Consider the following 19,973-nt stretch of genomic DNA (forward strand, 5'->3'; position numbering starts at 1 on the left):
TCCTCTACTTAATCTTAGTTGCTGTTTAGTCTCTGTGAGTACTTGGGACTCTTGGGGAACAAGACAGTGATGTCTCACACCCCTCGTTAGGAATCCATAGGTGAGTGTTATTCTGTCACACCCCTGGTTAGGATTTCATAGGTGAGTGTCACCTCTCCTTGTAAAAATCTTTTTATGTCCATGCATGTGTCAGAACTGCAAATAGAGCAGGAACCACAAACTATTAGCCCATCCACTGCCCCTGCAAGCACTGTGAAAACCAAGCAGCAAGGGAGAACTAAATGCACCAGTGACCTCCATAAGACGGTCCCCCTGAGCTTGTGGAGTGCTGCGCCATTGACATTGACATTGAATTAAGTCAAGTTAAGACTCTGAACTTAAAACTGTTGTGTACACTGTGGCTGTGAGCCTGGGGCCGTGAGGCTAGGGCCAGCCAGCTTTGCCCATCAGCTTGAAGCTGAAAGCCACACATCTAAATTGCTTACACATTTCACTCAGTATGTGCAGACCCTCAAGTTTAGAAATTCAGTGATGAGAGTCTACCCTAAGGGGAGAGTGAGTGTTTGTGTTGGGAGAGCCTGCCTGTGACCCTACCCTCACCAAGGGCTTAATATCCTCCAACAAGCTAAAATCCAATAGACTTTATCAGTTTGAACTTTTAAAGGTTTTTTGGGGGGTGGGGGTAATTTAACTTGTACATTCAGTGTGCAGGAACTAAACAGTAATGTCTCTGATGCTTGTCACCCCGTTTCCCGAGGGAAAGTGTAGTACAGCTGCAGTACTCCTGGCCAGGACTGTGAGCGCTGGAGTGGCCTGCTGACCTTGTTTCATAGTTCACAAGTTTTCCCCTTCTGTGTGTCTGCTTCTGCAGAGTTGGGGCAGGTAGATCTGTGAGAAGAGCTACAAACTCAAACCATGAAGTCTCTATGACAAGAGGACTCATTCTGCTCTCTGTGTCCTCAGAGTGACAACACTCATCTAGTCTTCATCTCTGTAGATTTGTCATTTCAAGCGGATGAGATTAATGCATATGCAATTACCATAGTCTGTCGTTGCTCTCTAACACTGGGAAAGGGCCATGCCATCCATTCCCCAGAGAAGAGCTCAGGAGGGGGGCTCTGCTGTGTCTCCTGGCTGGCTGTTTTTAAATAATCCATGGCTTTTTAATGAAAACTGGAAAACCTGTGCTGCTTTTCGCGGGGGGGGGGGGGTTCCCTCCTTTTGATGCTTTCTCTGTCCATTAGGAAGGGCTAAGGTTCATCAATAACTTTAGTTTTTCCCTTATTGGTTGTTGATACTAGTTCCTGTTGACGTTAAAATAACATCTGGCAAAGGTATCCTCTGGTAGCAATTGGTCTACACAGTGTGCAGGTCTGAGAGGAGAAACACCACACTGGCTCACTGGCAGCGTGCGTTATTTTGCTGTGCATTATCAGATGCTGACAGCCTTACAGCTGCTTGCAGTTAAAGGGATACACTTAAGTGCTGCTGTGGAGATGGCTGCTGCTTTTCCCTTAACATCATAACCTACTGCTCCCTCTTAGCTTCTGGAATGCCACTGGTCTTTAGCACATGACCTTATACACATGGCCAAAAGTCTCTCCCCCAGGCAGGAAACAGAAAGTCTTTCCTGCCATCATACTGTAGGTGAATAGTGAAAGGCCGTCATGCTAGTCTGCTGGGTGATGTCTCCATCAATCTCGGTGAAATTGAAAGCTTGCTCACACTGTGGCCCTCACCAAGAATGCTCTTCCTTGGCATGCTTGAAGATCATTTCTATGTTCTCCTCTGTTCAGGTCAAAATCTCCAAACTCATTTCAACAAAGTTAACAAAGATGTATTTTACTCTTCTTGAGAACTGAAATCATCTTTGTTTACTGTTCAACATGCCTGGTGACTCCTGTTTCTTCCTGTGTCCCCCTTGCTGCTCCCCTGTCCCTCTCTCCCCAGCCCATATCCCAGACTCCTAGTGTAAAGAATAAACCATGTTTCTGACCTTACCAAGGGCCCTTTGCTGTTGACCCTAATATCAGTTGGTTCTTTTTCAAACTGGTGTATTCAAACCAGTTTAGGTTAGAATGGTCCAGTGATGAAAGTACCTGAGGGAGCCCCTTCCTCCCTGGGATTAAACAGTGTTGCTGGCCATGCTCATCCAACACGTTTGGCGAAGCTGTTTTTACTCAGAAATGTGGACATCCATGTCAGCTTGAAGGTCATAGCACTGTTCCTTCCCCACTGTCATCCGTTCTCTCCTGTGTAGCTGTCTGATGATACAAAGTCTTCAGCAGCACCTCAAGAGGCCTTGCTGCCCCTCCCATGCCACAGAGCTGCCATTCCCCTTTATTTGAACCTGTTTGACTTCTGAGCAACCAGTTCTGAATAGTGTTGTTGTAAACAGCTGTAACAGAGGTTGTTGTAAGCAGACATACTAAGCACCTATGTGCTCAACCCAATGCTGTGTGAAGAGTGAAGACATTTGCAGGATGTCTGTAACGATGAAATATGTCATCATCACTCTGTGTTTACAAACAGCCTCTCTAGGACAGAATGATTCTGAAACAACAGTCAACTGGAGCCCAAAGTCTAGCACCCAAGTGTGTTCGCAGCCATGACCAGGCTGGATTTTTCAAAGGTCCTCTCCCTGTTTTGTTAGATCATAAGCCATGGCTTGGACAAAGTGATTAGCTGCTCTGCCCAAAGTAGAACCCAGGGTCTGCTGAGAAATTGGAATCGGGGTGTCATGTTCAAGCAGAGTACAGACAGGGTCTTGTGTGGGTGTTTGTGTTTGAGGTTTGTGTTTGCATTTGTGCTGCTTGCCTTTTACAATTGTACATTAATGTTTTAAATAACGTATAAAGTCTTGGTGTATGTGAAAAAGAGGCACATGTCCCCCTGAAGTAAACAGTGGAATATTAACAATCTGTAAAGTCACTGACATGAAATCCCATACGCATTATGCTGTAGAATGCAGTTTACTTCCTTCCTGTAATTACTCTTAGCTTGATGGAGAGCCATAAAACAGAGGCTTTAACTCAGAGAAGGCTCGTTACACATTGTTGAAAGAGGAACTAAGCGGATAACATTTTAATAGTTGGAAGATAGAAATATTCTGGGTCTACATCTATACATTTCTCTCTCGAGATCTTCAGAGTTTTAGGTAATGTCAAAAACTTTTCACAAGATAAGCACACAGAAGAGACATGCTTCTCCTCATGTGGTAAATATTTAGTTTTTCTCTTTTTTAGAAAAATTGTTATTCCCATTTGTCTGCTGTAATAACTGCAGCTGAACTTCACAGCAGGCATTATACAGGTGGAAGCTTGGTGACTGTCAGCCCTCACCCAGAATGCTCTTCTGTTGTGAGAGTGGAGTTCAGAGAAGAATGCCCTTGCCAGGCCACACGGATGTTCAGTAACAGATCCAGGCTAGAGATCTGTCTCTAACTGGCTCCTGTTTATACCACCAGACTATCTCTCACCCTAATTCATTTGTTTAGTGGAAAATCAACCAACCCTTCTGGATTTGGCTCATGACAAATGAAACCCAGAAAAGCAGATTGTTTCTCTTTACCCTTTACCATACCAATCCATCCATTGGGAAAAGTACGTGACTTTCTAAGGCCGAATACCAAAGTCAAGGTCGATTGAAGAACTCAGAGCTCATATGAAACATATTTTAAAAGTCTGAAAATTACACAGGAACACTTTTTTGAGAATTTAGCTGGGTGGTGATGGTGCACACCTTTAATCCAGGCACTAGGGAAGCAGAGCCAGGTGGATCGCTATGAGCTGAAGGTCAGCCTGGTCTACAGAGAGAGCTCCAGAACAGCCAGGGCTATACTAGGAAACCCAGTCTTGGGGGCAGGGGGAAGAACACTTAGAATTGAAATTTTAAAGCAGCTGAAGGAATTATAATACAAAATGTCCATTACAGTGAAACCGGGGTTGGCATGTAAGTCACACAAAGAACCCCTTTAGCCTTTTCACCTCCTGAAAGGCCTGGTCTCTACCTAAACCTAGTGATGGTCTCCCTGCCTGCAGTCCCCAAGTGGAGAGTTGGTGTGCTGCAAGCTTGGAAGGACACAGCATAGTCCAGCTCATCACGACTCAATATCATCTCTCCTAGAAATTTATACTATATAAAAAAAATTCAATAAAAGAAAATATGTGCATGAAAAGCATTCATTGTAGTGTTTCAATAATCTCAATTTAAAACAGCTGAATATTTATAGTAGAAGTTAAATAATGGTGACATCTTTTCAACAGGCTAGTTTGCAGCCATTAAAAATTTTAAGTATAGAAACCATAAAAACATTCTTAGAATTCCTAGTATTATGAAAGGATGGACAGTTCACAGCTCCTGGAAGGGGCATGCAGCATAGACACGCTGTCATGTGATCCAGGCTTGGAGGGCTGATTTCTTCCCCCAAAGTGTTTCATTTCCTTTTTACTTTCTAATTTCAGGGAAAGGAAATGGTTAGGACATGTAGCATGGAGAAGTAGGAACTGCCCACTGTAGTCGGCAGCATTGGATCATTAATACCTCTAGCTGGAATTATAGAAAAAACAAACCACGGAAGATGAGAATCTGAGGCCTGACAGGTTGGTGAAGTGTGGGTAGAATGTCTGTGCCTAGAGCGCTGCAGGCCGTGTGGAGGGGCCTCAGAGCACTGGTGACGACACATGGTGTGTGGAGAGGCTCCACCCAAGGCTGCGGCCGTTCATCTCCTCTCTGGCGGCCACACTTCTTTTTAAAGTAGTTATTGGGACGGATCAGACAGAAGCTCTTTCTGTCTTTGATCTTACTGTTATATTTGCTAGGAAACATACACCACAGCACAGGATGGAGGTCAGAGTGTAACTCTTGGGAATCAACCAGGGATGGGGCTGAGGTCATCAGGCTTGAGAAGCAAATCATCACATGCTGAGATGAGCCATCTCACATCACCCTCCTTTGTCTGTCTGTCTTTCCCAGCATGCATGTCTGTGCGAGGGTGTGGGATCTCCAGGAACAGGGGTTGCAGACACTTTTGAGCTGCCGTGGTGGTTGCTGGGAATTGAACCCAGGTCCTCTGGAAGAGCAGCCAGTGCTCTTAACTACAGAGCCATCTCATCGCCCCTTGTTCTCTACTTTTAAATATGGCCTTGAACTTACCGTGAAGCCCAGACTTTGAGCATCTGATGTTTCTGCCTCACAGGAGCTAGAATTACAGACTTGAGCGACCAAGCTCAGCTTTTGATTACTTTTTCATTCTGTATTTTGTTCCAGATGTGCACAGAATAATTATCTCCACCGTAATTCCTTTGCAAATCACAATTTTGAAACTATTCCTTGCATCTACTAAAAGGCAGGCAGGAGTCACAGGAGGAAATGAAATGAAGCAGTCCCTACCATTTCCTCGCACCCAGTCTTGAAGTGCAAGAGCAGAATTCCCCCCAAGCCTTTCCCTACTCTCTGCTCGAGATTGGTAAAACTCTTGACTCTACCTTTTCCTGGGGGTATCTCCTCCTGCCTGCTCCCTGTCGGTTTTGGGGGCAGCTCCTGGAAAGGCTGGGCCCCACACTGCAGCAACAGATGTGATAGATGTGAGGCTTGAAGGAGCAATGAGAGGGAGCAGCCTTGGCAGAGGAACTGTCTCTTCCTTTAGCTGAAACTGTCTAGACTCCCCAGCCTGACGCTTACTCAGGACAGCTCACTTGGCAGTGCCTGGACTCAACCTTTTATCTAGAATTTTATCAAACACTTGACAGGGGCCTGGCTGTGCTCCTGGAGAATGAGGTAGAAAGCCTGTTTGAAGAGTAAACCAGAAAAACTTATGTCAAGTGACCCAGAGACCATGTGATTGCACATGGTCACAAATAACAGTGTACGGCGAAACAGACGTAGGCCTCCGGGGTGATTCAGTTATTCACGTCGTATTTCACAAGTCTGTGGTGCTACCGTCCTCCAGCCACTCTGAGCATGGGGGCTACATGAGAAACATTCAGTGTGGATCTCCACCTTATCAGTCCCACCATGGAGCTCCCACACAGTGCTCATCTGTTACGTGAGGATAGAAGGGCCACAGCAGAGCCCTGTGGAAGCGGAGAGCATGTGCATTGGACGGGATGCAGGAGTTGTGCGGGGCTACGGTTGTGAAAAGCAGGGTTGGCACTGGGCAGGGCAGGATGGAGTGGGATAGGGAAACTATTCGGAGTTTATGGGCACATAAAGAGCCCTGTGACGGCATGAAAGGGCACTTGCCCTCATAAAGCAGCAGAGTCAGTCTCCTCCACTAGTTGCTTCTCCTATATAGCATCTACAAACAACATAAGCCCAAAGGCCAGTGGGAACTAACTAAATATTTTTCTAGGTCAAAGGGGTATGTATAAGAATTTGGGACATGAGACAGCTCTCTGCTCCCAAACCCCGTGGGAGAGAGACCTCACCGCCTGATCAGGTGGGCACTCCTGAGGCTGCAGAGCGGAGGAGACCACCGACACTGCCCACCCCTGCCCACATCCCTGGCCCAAGAGGCAACTGTATAAGGCCTCTGGGTTCCCGTAGGGGAGGGCCCAGGAGCGGCAGGACCCCTGCCTGAGACACCGCCGGAACCTGAAGGAAACAGACCGGATAAACAGTTCTCTGCACCCAAATCCCGTGGGAGGGAGAGCTGAACCTTCAGAGAGGCAGACACGCCTGGGAAACCAGAAGAGACTGCACTCTGTGCACATCCAGACGCCAGAGGAAAACACCAAACGTCATCTGGAACCCTGGTGCACGGAGACTCCCGGAAAGAGCGGCGCAGATCTTCCCGGTTGCTGCCGCCGAGGACAGGACTTAGGCAGTACCCCACAAGCAAACTTGAGCCTTGGAACCACAGGTAGGACCAACTTTTCCCCTGCAAGAAACCTGCCTGGTGAACTCAAGACACAGGCCCACAGGAACAGCTGAAGACCTGTAGAGAGGAAAAACTACACGCCCGAAAGCAGAACACTCTGTCCCCATAACTGGCTGAAAGAAAACAGGAAAACAGGTCTACAGCACTCCTGACACACAGGCTTATAGGACAGTCTAGCCACGGTCAGAAATAGCAGAACAAAGTAACACTAGAGATAATCTGATGGCGAGAGGCAAGCGCAGGAACCCAAGCAACAGAAACCAAGACTACATGGCATCATCAGAGCCCAATTCTCCCACCAAAGCAAACACGGAATATCCAAACACACCAGAAAAGCAAGATCTAGTTTCAAAATCGTATTTGATCATGATGCTGGAGGACTTCAAGAAAGACGTGGAGAACTCCCTTAGAGAACAAGTAGAAGCCTACAGAGAGGAATCGCAAAAATGCCTGAAAGAATTCCAGGAAAACATAAATAAACAAGTAGAAACCCATAGAGAGGAGACACAAAAATCCCTGAAAGAATTCCAGGAAAACACAATCAAACAGTTGAAGGAATTAAAAATGGAAATAGAAGCAATCAAGAAAGAACACATGGAAACAACCCTGGACATAGAAAATCAAAAGAAAAGACAAGGAGCTGTAGATACAAGCTTCACCAACAGAATACAAGAGATGGAAGAGAGAATCTCGGGAGCAGAAGATTCCATAGAAATCATTGACTCAACTGTCAAAGATAATGTAAAGCAGAAAAAGCTACTGGTCCAAAACATACAGGAAATCCAGGACTCAATGAGAAGATCAAACCTAAGGATAATAGGTATAGAAGAGAGTGAAGACTCCCAGCTCAAAGGACCAGTAAATATCTTCAACAAAATCATAGAAGAAAACTTCCCTAACCTAAAAAAAGATACCCATAGGCATACAAGAAGCCTACAGAACTCCAAATAGATTGGACCAGAAAAGAAACACCTCCCGTCACATAATTGTCAAAACACCAAATGCACAAAATAAAGAAAGAATATTAAAAGCAGTAAGGGAAAAAGGTCAAGTAACATATAAAGGCAGACCTATCAGAATCACACCAGACTTCTCGCCAGAAACTATGAAGGCCAGAAGATCCTGGACTGATGTCATACAGACCCTAAGACAACACAAATGCCAGCCCAGGTTACTGTATCTTGCAAAACTCTCAATTAACATAGATGGAGAAACCAAGATATTCCATGACAAAACCAAATTTACACAATATCTTTCTACAAGTCCAGCACTACAAAGGATAATAAAGGGTAAAGCCCAACATAAGGAGGCAAGCTATACCCTAGAAGAAGCAAGAAACTAATCATCTTGGCAACAAAACAAAGAGAAGAAAAGCACACAAACATAACCTCACATCCAAATATGAATATAACAGGAAGCAATAATCATTATTCCTTAATATCTCTCAACATCAATGGCCTCAACTCCCCAATAAAAAGACATAGATTAACAAACTGGATACGCAACGAGGACCCTGCATTCTGCTGCCTACAGGAAACACACCTCAGAGACAAAGACAGACACTACCTCAGAGTGAAAGGCTGGAAAACAACTTTCCAAGCAAATGGTCAGAAGAAGCAAGGTGGAGTAGCCATTCTAATATCAAATAAAATCAATTTTCAATTAAAAGTCATCAAAAAAGATAAGGAAGGACACTTCATATTCATCAAAGGAAAAATCCACCAAGATGAACTCTCAATCCTCATCTTCGGTTGGTTTATATACAAGTGTGCAATTTCTAGGCTTGAAAGTAAAATGATGCTATGTGGTGCTGGATAGAGGAGCCTTATTTTTTATTATGGCAGCTTGCTATTCTTGTAACATGGTGATTTGGTTGAACACAATAAAGTACAGTAGTAACTGATCTCCCCTTCTTCCTGGATGAGTGAGGAGATGATTAAATGTTGATGTCAGCATCCTTGAGCATATTCAGATGAGCTTCTGCTTCTGTTGAAAAGGATGCTGTGTTTGATTGTGGTCCGAAGCTTTGAAGCACTACTTGGCATCTCCTTCCTTGGAGGTCTCACTGTTTAAACATAACAGATTTGATAGCTTGTTGGTAAGGTGAGGTCCAGCTTGTCTCCACTAGGTCATCTTCATGTGAATCCGGTGGTTATACGGTTTTGTTCTAGGGATATTTCATTTTTTTAATAACGGTTTTAGCTGACATTCATGGAGAGAATGAATCCTTAGAACTGTGCCACTAGTGAAAGGAAATCCTGTCTAGAGTATGTTTCTTTACAAAGCTGTGTCACACCATCCTTTGGGCCCTCTGCTGGAAAAGTAGAATCAAGTCTCAAATAATGCCTTTTAAATTGTATCCTCTAGTATTATAGATGTAGGACAGTACTGTATCATACCTCTGTGGATGTAAAATAGCTTGTACCTGCTTTATGACATGTAGTAGTGACCGTGCCTTATCAGAGCTGTTCTTAATGATGTTGCTCAGAATGTTTTCTTTCCAGATGATGATTGAGAAGCTAATTTAAAAAAAAAAAATGGTGCCAGGTACCACAAGAGTAACAGAACTGTGCTGTTTTCTCGGGTTTTGTTTTTTTACTTTTTTTTTTTTTTTAATGGAGTGTGCTGGATGTCTCTACAGTTTTGTTCAGATGACTGCAGAACCTGGAAAAGCTGTTGCTGCTGTTGATGCATAACACACTGCTATTATTGGTCTTTTTATATAAATATAAATATATATATACAGATATATAATTTGAATTTTTTGAAACTTTAGCTGTGCTGTCAACTTTGGAAAAAAGTATCCCCGTTTACTGTGTTGAGTTGGCACTGTACAGAAATTAACAGCCATATTGGTCTAGAAATGTTGAACTTAAGTTTTTTCCATTTGTACAGGGGTAACACACTGTATTAAATATGTAAGGTCTTATCTACGTGGGTTTGATTACAAAAACTAATAAAGTATTCTCTAAATTAAAAAAAAAGAGAGAGAGAAGTCAGGGGCTGGAGAGGTGGTTCAGCAGTTAGAGCACTGATTGCTCTTCCAGAGGTCCTGAGTTCAATTCCTAGCAACCACAGGATAGCTCACAGGCATCTGTAATGGGCATCTCATGCCCTTTTCTGGTGTGTCTGAAGACAGCAATAGCGTGCCCACATACAAGAGATAAATAAATAAATCTTCTTTTTTTAATTGTGTAAAGAGAAAAAAAAAAGAATTTGGGACATGAAAGTCACGTGTGCTACCTATAAACCCAGCCCCCAGAAGGCTGAGACAGGAGGATTGCTGCCAGTTCCAGTTTTAGGTCAGCTTGAACTACATGTAAAGACTCTGCATCAAAACAAGTGCATGAGATAAGAAGGCAGAGAAAAGAATCCTGAGAATGCAGAAGTGCCTGGATAGCAGCACCCAGTGCCCTGGGGGTCAGCAATCTATTCACACATTTGTGCAGTTTATAAAACTGAGACAAGGTTTGCTGATATCATCTCAGTTGCCCACTTAGTCAACCAATGTTGATAGCACTGGGTACTGAAACATAAAAACTGTAAAACCCTTGTGCCCCTCCCTCCCCTCCAACCCCACCATCAGGAGAGGCAGACAAACTATCATAGCATAGCATGGAGAGACCTGGCCAGGTGTGTAGGGAACCTGGAGGGAGGAGCAATGAGCCTTTCTAATAGCTCTAGGAAGGTCACCAAGGACGTGCCACTGGAGCTACAGATAGGGGAGGTTGTGAACAATCCCGGAGCACTGCTGAAGGGAGCAGTGCCTTATACCTATGCTTCTGGCTTTTGTTCCTCCCGCCAGAGACAGTGTCCTCGTCATAGTCACAACCTACTCTTCTTCATAACAGTCAGGCAGGGAGAACATACTGCATGACGTTGTGATATTGTTGTTCTAAGTAATTAGTTCATTGACTTTGAAATGCCACATCATTTTTGAGGTCTATACAACCACACTTAAAGCATGCTGTGAAAGCAATTAGAAACTTCCATGCAGCTGTCTCATGATGCTGGGTGGCAATGATGATTTCCAATATGCTGTCCACCTAAACTTGATTTCTTACAAGAGGAATGATAATCCAAACCAGAGGAAGGAAGGAAGGAAGGAAGGAAGGAAGGAAGGAAGGAAGGAAGGAAGGAAGGAAGGAAGGAAGGAAGGAAGGGAGCAAAGCTATAGAGAGCCATGTGTAAACTTGGAAGATGAGACTTGCGCCCCCACGGGCTTCAACAAAAACAGCTGCAGCCCACTTTTCTGTTCATGTTCTGCTTACTCTCAACAGGCAAGGAAGAAAGGCTTTCAGACACTGAAAAGTTTTTTTCACGTGGCTCTGCATCCCAGAGAGAATTGGGTATAAAACCCACAGATGAAAAGACAGTTGAAATGGTAATGGGATTGTCAGGAGCTCAGACTTTGAAATCAAGACTAACCTAAATCCAGACTGTGGCTCCGTGACTTACTACAACATTAAGCAAAATTTCTTACACCTTAATTTTCTTATCATGAGACTGAGACATGGACCTGCCAGTTTTCCAGGCTGAACTAGAAAGGGCTCTGTAAATTGCTACTTCTGCAACATTGAACACTGGATGTGTGCAGGCAGGGGCCTGGTATACTGTCTCCTTGCTGAGAGGAAGCCATGTCTGTTGTCCCATCTCTGACCTCCACGATGAGGCCTCAGATCTTCCTCGCACTGTTCGAGGCATGTGGCACGTTGTCTTAAGGCCACACAGATTTGCGTGCTATGGGAAGCCAGCAGGCTGCACCTGACAGCTCTGTAGAAAGCTTAGGAATTAGAAGAAAGAATGCAAAGCCCACTCACGGCTGGCTTTCTTATTTCTTGAAGGTGAATGACTCTAATTGTGACCAGGAGCTGCTTTCCCTGCTCGTGGATGCCAGGCTGCTGGTGAAATGTGTCTCCACACCCTTCTACCCACATATCATTGCTCACCTTGTGGCCAACAACCAGCAGGGGCGCTGGAACGCAGAGGAGCTGGCTAGACACCTGCAGGAGGCCGGACATGAAGCTGAAGCTGGCTCACTCCTCCTGGCTGTCCAGGGGACTCATCGGGTGTTCAGAACTTTCAGCACTGCCCTCAGTGCACTGAGGCAGTGGGTGTGAGCACAGCCACCCATGACCTTGCTCCTGGCAGGAGAGAGCATCAGACCCCAAAGCCATGCCCGAAGCAGCATTTGTAGCAATTAATTGTTCTCAGCATTTCTAATAAGTCATGAATAAAGGTATATGTATATATATAAATGGCAACCAATGCCCTTCAAGTACTTTCTCATACTGATGGGTTAGCATACTCTGTTATTATCGTGGATTTTTTTTGCCTTTTTAAATTTTTCTTTTCTGAGTAGAACCCAGTTAATTGAATGGGAAACTATACTTAAGAAAATTGAGAATGGTGGTGCACTGTATGAGAGAGTATGGTATATTAAATGGCTTGGATGAAAGGTCCTGTGTTCAAGGCTCAGAACAGTTCTTGTGGCCTTAAGTCAAGTAGTCTCCCTCCCTAAATCTTAGACCACTCATGAAAATCAGTGTTAAAATATGTAGCTAACAAAGTAATGGAGTATTGTATGAGGATGTGTGCGCAGCTCCATCGGGTACATAGGAAAGGCTTAAGAATTCTCATTGTCCTGCTTGTCAGCTGTTAGAATATATGAATGCTGCTTGTCAAATGCAGCTAAATGATCAGTAACAACATATGGGGCTTTGAATCAGTTAGTGTGATTGTCAACATAAGCATATTAAAGCTGAGACATCCACATGTACCTAAAGCCACAGAAGGGATGTTGCCCATGGTAAGAGATAAGAACCCACAAAGTAATACACTGGTGCTTGTTTCTCCTCCCCAGACATGTAGTCAAGGACAGAGCCTGTAACCCAGTGCTCTGCCGGTGGCTTTCAAGAGAGTCTCACTTAAGCCTCACAGCCTAGATCATGGAATGGAGAACATTCATACCATTGACATTGGCATCACTGTACTATGGCTTAAAGCTCCTCTACCCTGCCACCAAGAAATAATTTGGAATGGAGGGAGGGCAGTGTGGCTGATAATCAATAGGTATAATCTATGTGTGAAAGTGATGACATTCTACAGATATTTTATCATGAAGAAATATATAATATATAAATATATAATACATATTTTATGTATTAAATATATAAATAAAATATATAAAATATTTTCTATTTTGAAACTGCCCTTGTCCAGTTTCTATATCCTGTCAAAGCCAGCAGTATGCCTTGTAGCATACTGGAGTAGAGTGGTCTTCAAACCCATGTACTCCCCCTCAGCTGGGCACACCAGCTCTAAGGATATTGGCACTTCACTGATGGTCTACGTCACCACTGGTGTCCCCTTGCTCCTTACTCCTCTACAAGCAGCTGTGCTGTCTAAACAGAAAACTTCAGTCCCTTCAGATACTTTCTGCTAAGTGCAGTTTCTCAACCTGTGACCTTTGAATTCTTCTTCCTTGGCAACACCAAAATTTGAAGAAGGTTGGCACAAGTCTCATGTCCTTGGGTAGAAAGGGATAAACTCTGCTTTGACTCAATAACATGTTTATCTGAAGCCACATTTAAAGGGACTCTGGCCAGCTTAAATGTGGCCAGTGTGCCACTGACAGGCCTTGCCCTTTCTCCCATTTCCTCTGCCTTGCTATAAAACAAAGTAATTACACTCCTAAAGCTAGCCACCAACATGTATTCCCACTTCCTCCTCCTGGGGCTGACTACCAAAGCCCAGCTATCGAAGTACTGAAGTCCAGCAATCAAAAGCTCCCTTTGGCTCACCTGATTAACATGTCCAATACAATTAAACACCTCATCCTCACACGGGCCTTTCCCTTGTTTCTTTATGAACTGACATTTTCCTATGGGCCACATCTGTCTCCTCTCTATCCAGTGGTAGTCATTTGTCCCATTCCAAGACAAATTCCCCCTCCCCCTCTCCCTTATTCCCTTTCCCTTATCTCTTGTCCTCTATCTCCTGTCTTTGTCTCTTATTCCCGGTCCTCTGTAACCCTGGGGCAAGTAAATCTCCCGCTGAGAATTTGGTCTTAGGAGTCCTGAGCCCATACCATTCCTCACAAGATCTGAAAGGTTTAAGCAGTTCCTGCAGATGTGGGGACAAGAACAAAATGTAACAAATTCACTACAGAAGGATAGCAAGCAGTTACAGTCAGTCCAGAGTAGTAGTGTTGGTCTCTCTGCTGGTGTTCGGAACATCTGTCATAAATGCCAAGCATTCGAGTGGCCTTGAAGATAAAATAGCCTAGGGGTGAACACCGAGACCTTATAATAACAGACTGCTTGTTGGTGAGCCTGAGTTTTCCCCTCTGTAAACAGTATTAATTGTATCTCCTCTGTTTACTAAATTGTTTCAATCATTAGGGAACCATGATGAAAATCAGGGGTTGACTCAAGAACAAACCTTGGCTACAGTGCTATGTTCACTTTATCATGAAGTATCTTAGTCCCTCTGTTGAGCAACCTGCATACATTTTGGGGGGATATTTAAATGGCATACTCCTCTAGTCTCCATTCCTTTCTTCTGTTCTGATGAGACCAAGCCTGGACTCTATTGACCCCATCTCAAAACAATAATGAATTGATAGACATTCCCATCTCTTACTTATCACTGAGGAGCCTCCACATAAAGCTTCCCTAGTGGTCCAACTTTCTCCTAGCAGTTGTTTGTGATGTCTGACCACACTAACATTCTCTGTAGACAACTGTTACTCTGCTATCACTTAACTGACTGACTCAAGGGCAGATCAAGGACTTTTGAAGTGTTAACAGCCACTTTTGAAGGCCACCTGGGCCAGATGTTGTGATAGACTAGACTAACTCAATCACCCCAGAGGAATTGAAATACTGATGCCAAACCCTGGAGTCTTTCACCCCACACTCTGAACTAACAAATGGAGTCAGAGCTCCTAGGGTGGCCCTGTAGAGATTCCCAACCACAGGAAGTAGAGAGTTGAATTCTATCCCTGGCTTCCCAACCCATGTTGGTCTCCTTTTAGTCACTTGCCTTCCTTCATTCAGAAGCAAATAGAAAGCTCACTCCCAGAACAAGTTGTCATTGTGTTAAGCGTGCCCCAAAACTGATTGGTTAAACTTTAGTAGATATGGAGAGTGTTGCAGGTCCAGAGTCAAATTATCTTGGGCTTTCTTCAGTTCCCTAAGTAGCCATTTATTGCCCATACCCCTGTCTATGACCTAGTGCCTATCAGCCATAATACACCCACAAAGAGTGTTTTATGCTTATGCGTGTTCGACTGCATGTATTTCTGTGTATGATGTGTATGCCTGATGCCCACAGATACAGAAAAGTAAATCAGATCCTCTTGGACTGGAGTCACAGATAGTTGTGAGTTGCCCTGTTGTGCTGGGAATTGAGCCCAGAACCACTGAGCCCTCTTTTCAGATACTCTGCCCCCAATCCTTCTCTCTCTCTCTCTCTCCCTCTCCCTTCTCCTCTCTCTCTCTCTCTCTCTCTCTCTCTCTCTCTCTCTCTCTCTCCTTCTCCTCCTCCTCTTTCTCCTCCTCCTCCTCCTCTTCCTTCTCTTTCTTCTCTCTCTCTCTCTCTCTCTCTCTCTCTCTCTCTCTCTCTCTTTCTCTCTCTCTCATTTGTTTATTTAGGAGTATGCAAACTCTTACCTCCCACAACCCAATCTCTAAGAATGTCACCATATAACATCTGAAGCCTATTGCCAAGACTTCCCAGCCTTGTTGATGCTTCTACCAATGTTTTTGAAAGTGTTAAAAAGCTTCATGAAATAGCTACTATGTTGAAACATGGAATTTGGGGTAAGTGCACTCATTGCTCATATATGGATCCAGGATAAACTTTATTATGCCTTTGAAATAAGAGATGTGTTTTCTGTATCATAGAGAAGGATGCTAATCTGGCCTGTTTTTTCCTACCAGTCCCACTTTAGGAGGACTACTGGAATGTCCTAGTTCCATTTTGGTTGCTGTGATAAAATACCTTGACAGAGGCAAGTATGGTGGTCTGATTAAGAATAGCCCCCAGAAGCTCATATATTTGAATGCTTAGTTATCAGGGAGTGGCACTACTTGAGAAGTATTAGGAACTGTGGCCTGGTTAGAGTTAGGGATAGCTTTATTGGAAGAAGTGTGTCACTGGAGGTGTGCTTTGAATTTTCAGAAGCCTAAGGCCAGGATATTCATACTCTCTCTTTCTGTCTGTCTGTCTGTCTGTCTCTCTCTCTCTCTCTCTCTCTCTCTCTCTCTCTCTCTCTCTCTCACCTGCAGCCTGCTAATACAGGTGTAGAATTCTCAGCTACTTCTTCGGCATCATGTCTGCCTGTGTACTGCCATGCTCCCTGACATGCTGATGATGGACTAAATCTTTGAAACTGTAAGCAAGCTCTAGCTAAGTGCTTTCTTTTATAAGAGGTGCCATGGTTATGGTGTCTCTTCACAGCAGTAGAACACTGACTAAGTGCCTGGTCCAGCCTGGCCTTGGTAGGGGTGGAATGACATGGCTTCCTGCCCCAGGAACAAGGCCAACAGGGCATGGGTCTTTACAAGTGTCAATGGCTGCTATAGTTGTAAGGCTTGTTTGTATAATAATGCACATATTTTCACATTTCTCCTTCAAGGAATGGTCTCTCTCTTACTGGTAATGAGTTCATAATAATCAGAGACAACATGAGTCTGGGAAGTGAAGGTGCGGCTAATGTCTCAGCAAAATCATAAATGTTGGGACCTTCAGGACAGCCCTTAAGGCTGTGGGAAAGAACTCTGAAAACATGAGTTCAAAAATATATAATTTCTCAACTATGCAAAATATAAGAATACAATATGAATTGTAGAAGAGACTTCACAAATCTAAGGATGAAAAGCAGCTGCACTATGAGCCACCTTGTCAGAAAAACACTAAGAAAGGAGATTAAGAGAGGGGGTGCTGATCACAGGAGATCCCACCCAGCTATGTTTTTTGTTTATGCTTATAAAGACAGACAGATTTCTGAGTTCAAGGTCAGCCTGGGACAGAAAGAATTTAGGTCTAGGTCCAGGCATGGTAAAAATGCTAATTTCAGAGCAGGGTCTCACAGAGCTAGTTTATGGTCTGTGCTTAACTAAGGCAGACAGAGCTTTAAATTCTTTTACAATGTTAAAAAAAAAAAAAGCATGCTTGCTGTCTCCTAAGAATCAAGAGGCTGGAGTCATGGGATACTGATTCATGGGAAAATCAAAAGGGAACCTGGAATAATGATATGTAAATAAAAAACTGGGTTCTCAATCTGCAAGAGATGAACTACCCAGAGAATTTTTAGAATAGCAAGAGAGAACTGCTTCGAGAAGTGTCTTGAACAAAACAGAGAGAGAGAGAGAGAGAGAGAGAGAGAGAGAGAGAGAGAACGAGAGAACAATATGAAAAGCTGTCTAGAGCAGAACATAGGCTGCCAGCTTGGACCCCTGATTTGACTTCAAGTCATTTGTTTCACTGGTCTCAAACACCTCCTCTCACCCCTCTCCAAGCCGAGGCTGGTTCTTGACCACTACTACAGGAAGAAAGGTTTATTTTAGCTCACAGTTCCAGATAGACAGTCCATTATTGTGAAGCTGCTAGTCTCATCCACAGTCAAGAGCAGAGGGAGAATGAATAAATACAGGCTAGTATTCTCTTTTTCTCAACTTTAGATCCCAAACCTAGGGAATGGTGTTACTCATAGTGGACTGGGTCATCGCTTCTCGGCCTTTTGGCTAAGATCAAGTATAGTGGGCTGGGTCTTCCCATATCAATCAATATAATCCAGAGATAGTCCATCACAGGCCAATCTGAATTAGACAACTTTACCAGGACTCTCTTCTGGGTGATTCTAGGTTGTGTCAAGTTGACAATTAGAAGTAACCATCACAAATAGCTGGTGCCTTTGTTGATTCGAACCATGTCCTACATCCAGTTTGCTCTCTGGTTTTCAAGGGAAAGTATGTGGTAACTGGCTTGAAAAAGAAGGGATGTAATATTTGAAAGTTCTGTGGCTTATTCAACCCAAAGTCAAATTTGGGTTGGGAGATAAGATTGCTTGTGTTAGGGTTTGGTTAATTGGTTGGTTGGTTTTAATCAGCTGCCTTTGGTCCCTGGGTCTGAATAGCAGCATCCCTAGAGAAAAAGGATGAGTTAAGTTCTCCATCACTTTGAAATTTAGGTCTTACCTTTTTGCAGAGAAAACTCATTACGATAAACCTAGCAGGAACATATTCAAAGGCAAGCTTGCCCTATCCTGTGGAGTGAGCTGTGGTTTCTATAGTTAACTCTAAATGCTGCAGCTCCACACTCATTTCGCTCCCGCAGCTGGGGATTCAGTCACTTTCCTTAATAACTCAGAGTCCTTTAAAACTGAAGATGGCTTATACAATGGGAAATAGACTTAGGCCTGTCCTGGAGCTTGGCAGGAAGAAAAGGAGCTTCTATTTTCAAGTTCCTGTGTTGTGGAGCTGACAGGCTGGTTTTCCGATCTGATGAATCCAGCACTCTAAGGAATGAGACCAGCCAGGCATACTCAAGAGCACTAGAGTGTTACCTGCACACAGCAGCAAACCCAGGATCACATACTTCTAACAGCTGCAGCTGAAATGGGTGCTGGTGTTGGACTCCTGGACATGAGCACTCCCAAGCTGTGGAAGGCTGCCTGCAAACACACAGATTTATTGCAGAAACCAGAGGCTTCATAATGTAAGCAGGGAAGAGAAGACAGAGCTGTGTGATTTGATGCTTGTAAGTTCTGGAAATAGAATTAACCTAATGCTAAAGAGAACAGAGGAAAGAACCAATGGAAACTCTCAAACCGTGCTCTAGCCAATCCTATGCTGTTGGTATAGAAACTGGCACTAATTTTGCAAACAGCAGCAGGTTGCTGAGAGCACACACTACACTATTCAGGCCTGGGGATCTGAAGACAATTTAGCTAATTTATGACCTTGGATACCTTCTCTAATTGAGTTTCTCGGTATCTGGTATCTACCACACCTCCTCATTGTAAGCCACAAGTTCATTTGCAGGGAAAAGGGAGAAAGAGGGTGGGAAGGAAGAAGAACCTCTAGAAGAGAGGGAGCCACAGGAAGGTAGACCCAGGCCCTGCCCTTGCTCAGCTCACATGGGGAGGCCAGAAGGAAACTAAAGTCCTCAGGAAGCACCCTGATTCCTCCCTGTCTTGAATCATGAACCTCTCCACACCTGAACTGAGTTGAAGCAACAGTCAGAATCCTGCCTTCTAGAAGACAGACATTCATTCAGTTTGTAAACCAGGAGACTTAAGGCAGCTTCCTACCATGTCAAATTCTGCTGTCTTCTGGGTAAGCTGCAAGCCAGAGTTGGATAGCACAGGTCCTATGTGTGCTCCACACACTCAGCTTCTCTCTTGGGAAAGGGATTGAGCTACCCTGGATTCTTGATGTTTCTATTCATACTCAGCTGCATCTGTAAGAGCCTCATTTCCTACGGCTCCTTTTGTCATTAGTCCTACTGTTTGCAACTTACCTGTGCCAGGAAATGGGGAGGGCTGTGCTCCTGGCACTCAATAAACTTGCTTGAATTCATTTCTTTTATAATACCTTGTCTAGAAAACTGTCCTAGCAAAGTATGATATCTTCATTCCCCACATGTGTGTGCAGGTTCTCTTTAAAATTTGTGTGTGTGTGTGTGTGTGTGTGTGTGTGTGTGTGTAAACCACAGTCAGGAGACAAGTTGAAGAAGTTATTTTTCCTTCCATCATGGGAGTCCTAAGGATTGAATTCACATTGGATGATATACACAGTTACTTGTTAAGCCATCTTGCTGGCCCCATGTGCATAGTCTCTTCTATCAGTTATTAGCCACAAGCCACTCCTGAAAGGAAAGACACTCCGCCCCTCGACTCTGTATGAGAACACTAACACAGGAGTTATTAACTTGCCCCAGACTTCCTCAAGATGAAGGTAGGATTTGAATGGGTGTCAGTCTGCCTCTACAACCTTGCTTTTACACAACTCCATGCTCCTTGAGAATTCTAGCTTCAATGTGCCTAGGTAGGAATCTCCAAAGCTATGTACTTTGAGAAAGGGAG

At 44.0% G+C, this 19,973-nt stretch overlaps 1 protein-coding gene across 16 annotated transcripts in view; it reads left to right on the forward strand.

Moving 5' to 3' along the window:
* The window catches only part of Nbas (NBAS subunit of NRZ tethering complex), a 341,775-nt gene that overhangs the window by 292,480 nt on the left and 29,322 nt on the right, over positions 1-19,973 (forward strand). For 11 of the 16 annotated variants that reach the window (NM_001427446.1, XM_087554749.1, XM_087554750.1 and 8 more), the window contains one exon: positions 11,725-12,144. The exons of the other annotated variants lie outside the window; for them this stretch is intronic. In NM_001427446.1, coding sequence (NP_001414375.1) covers positions 11,725-12,000 — 276 coding nt within the window. In that variant the 3' untranslated portion in view covers positions 12,001-12,144. Of the gene's footprint in view, positions 1-11,724; positions 12,145-19,973 lie in introns of those variants that run through there. 16 annotated transcript variants of the gene reach the window in all.

Source organism: Rattus norvegicus, chromosome 6 (genome assembly GCF_021556685.1).
Source record: "Rattus norvegicus strain SHRSP/BbbUtx chromosome 6, alternate assembly SHRSP_T2T, whole genome shotgun sequence".
Classification (NCBI taxonomy): domain Eukaryota; kingdom Metazoa; phylum Chordata; class Mammalia; order Rodentia; family Muridae; genus Rattus; species Rattus norvegicus.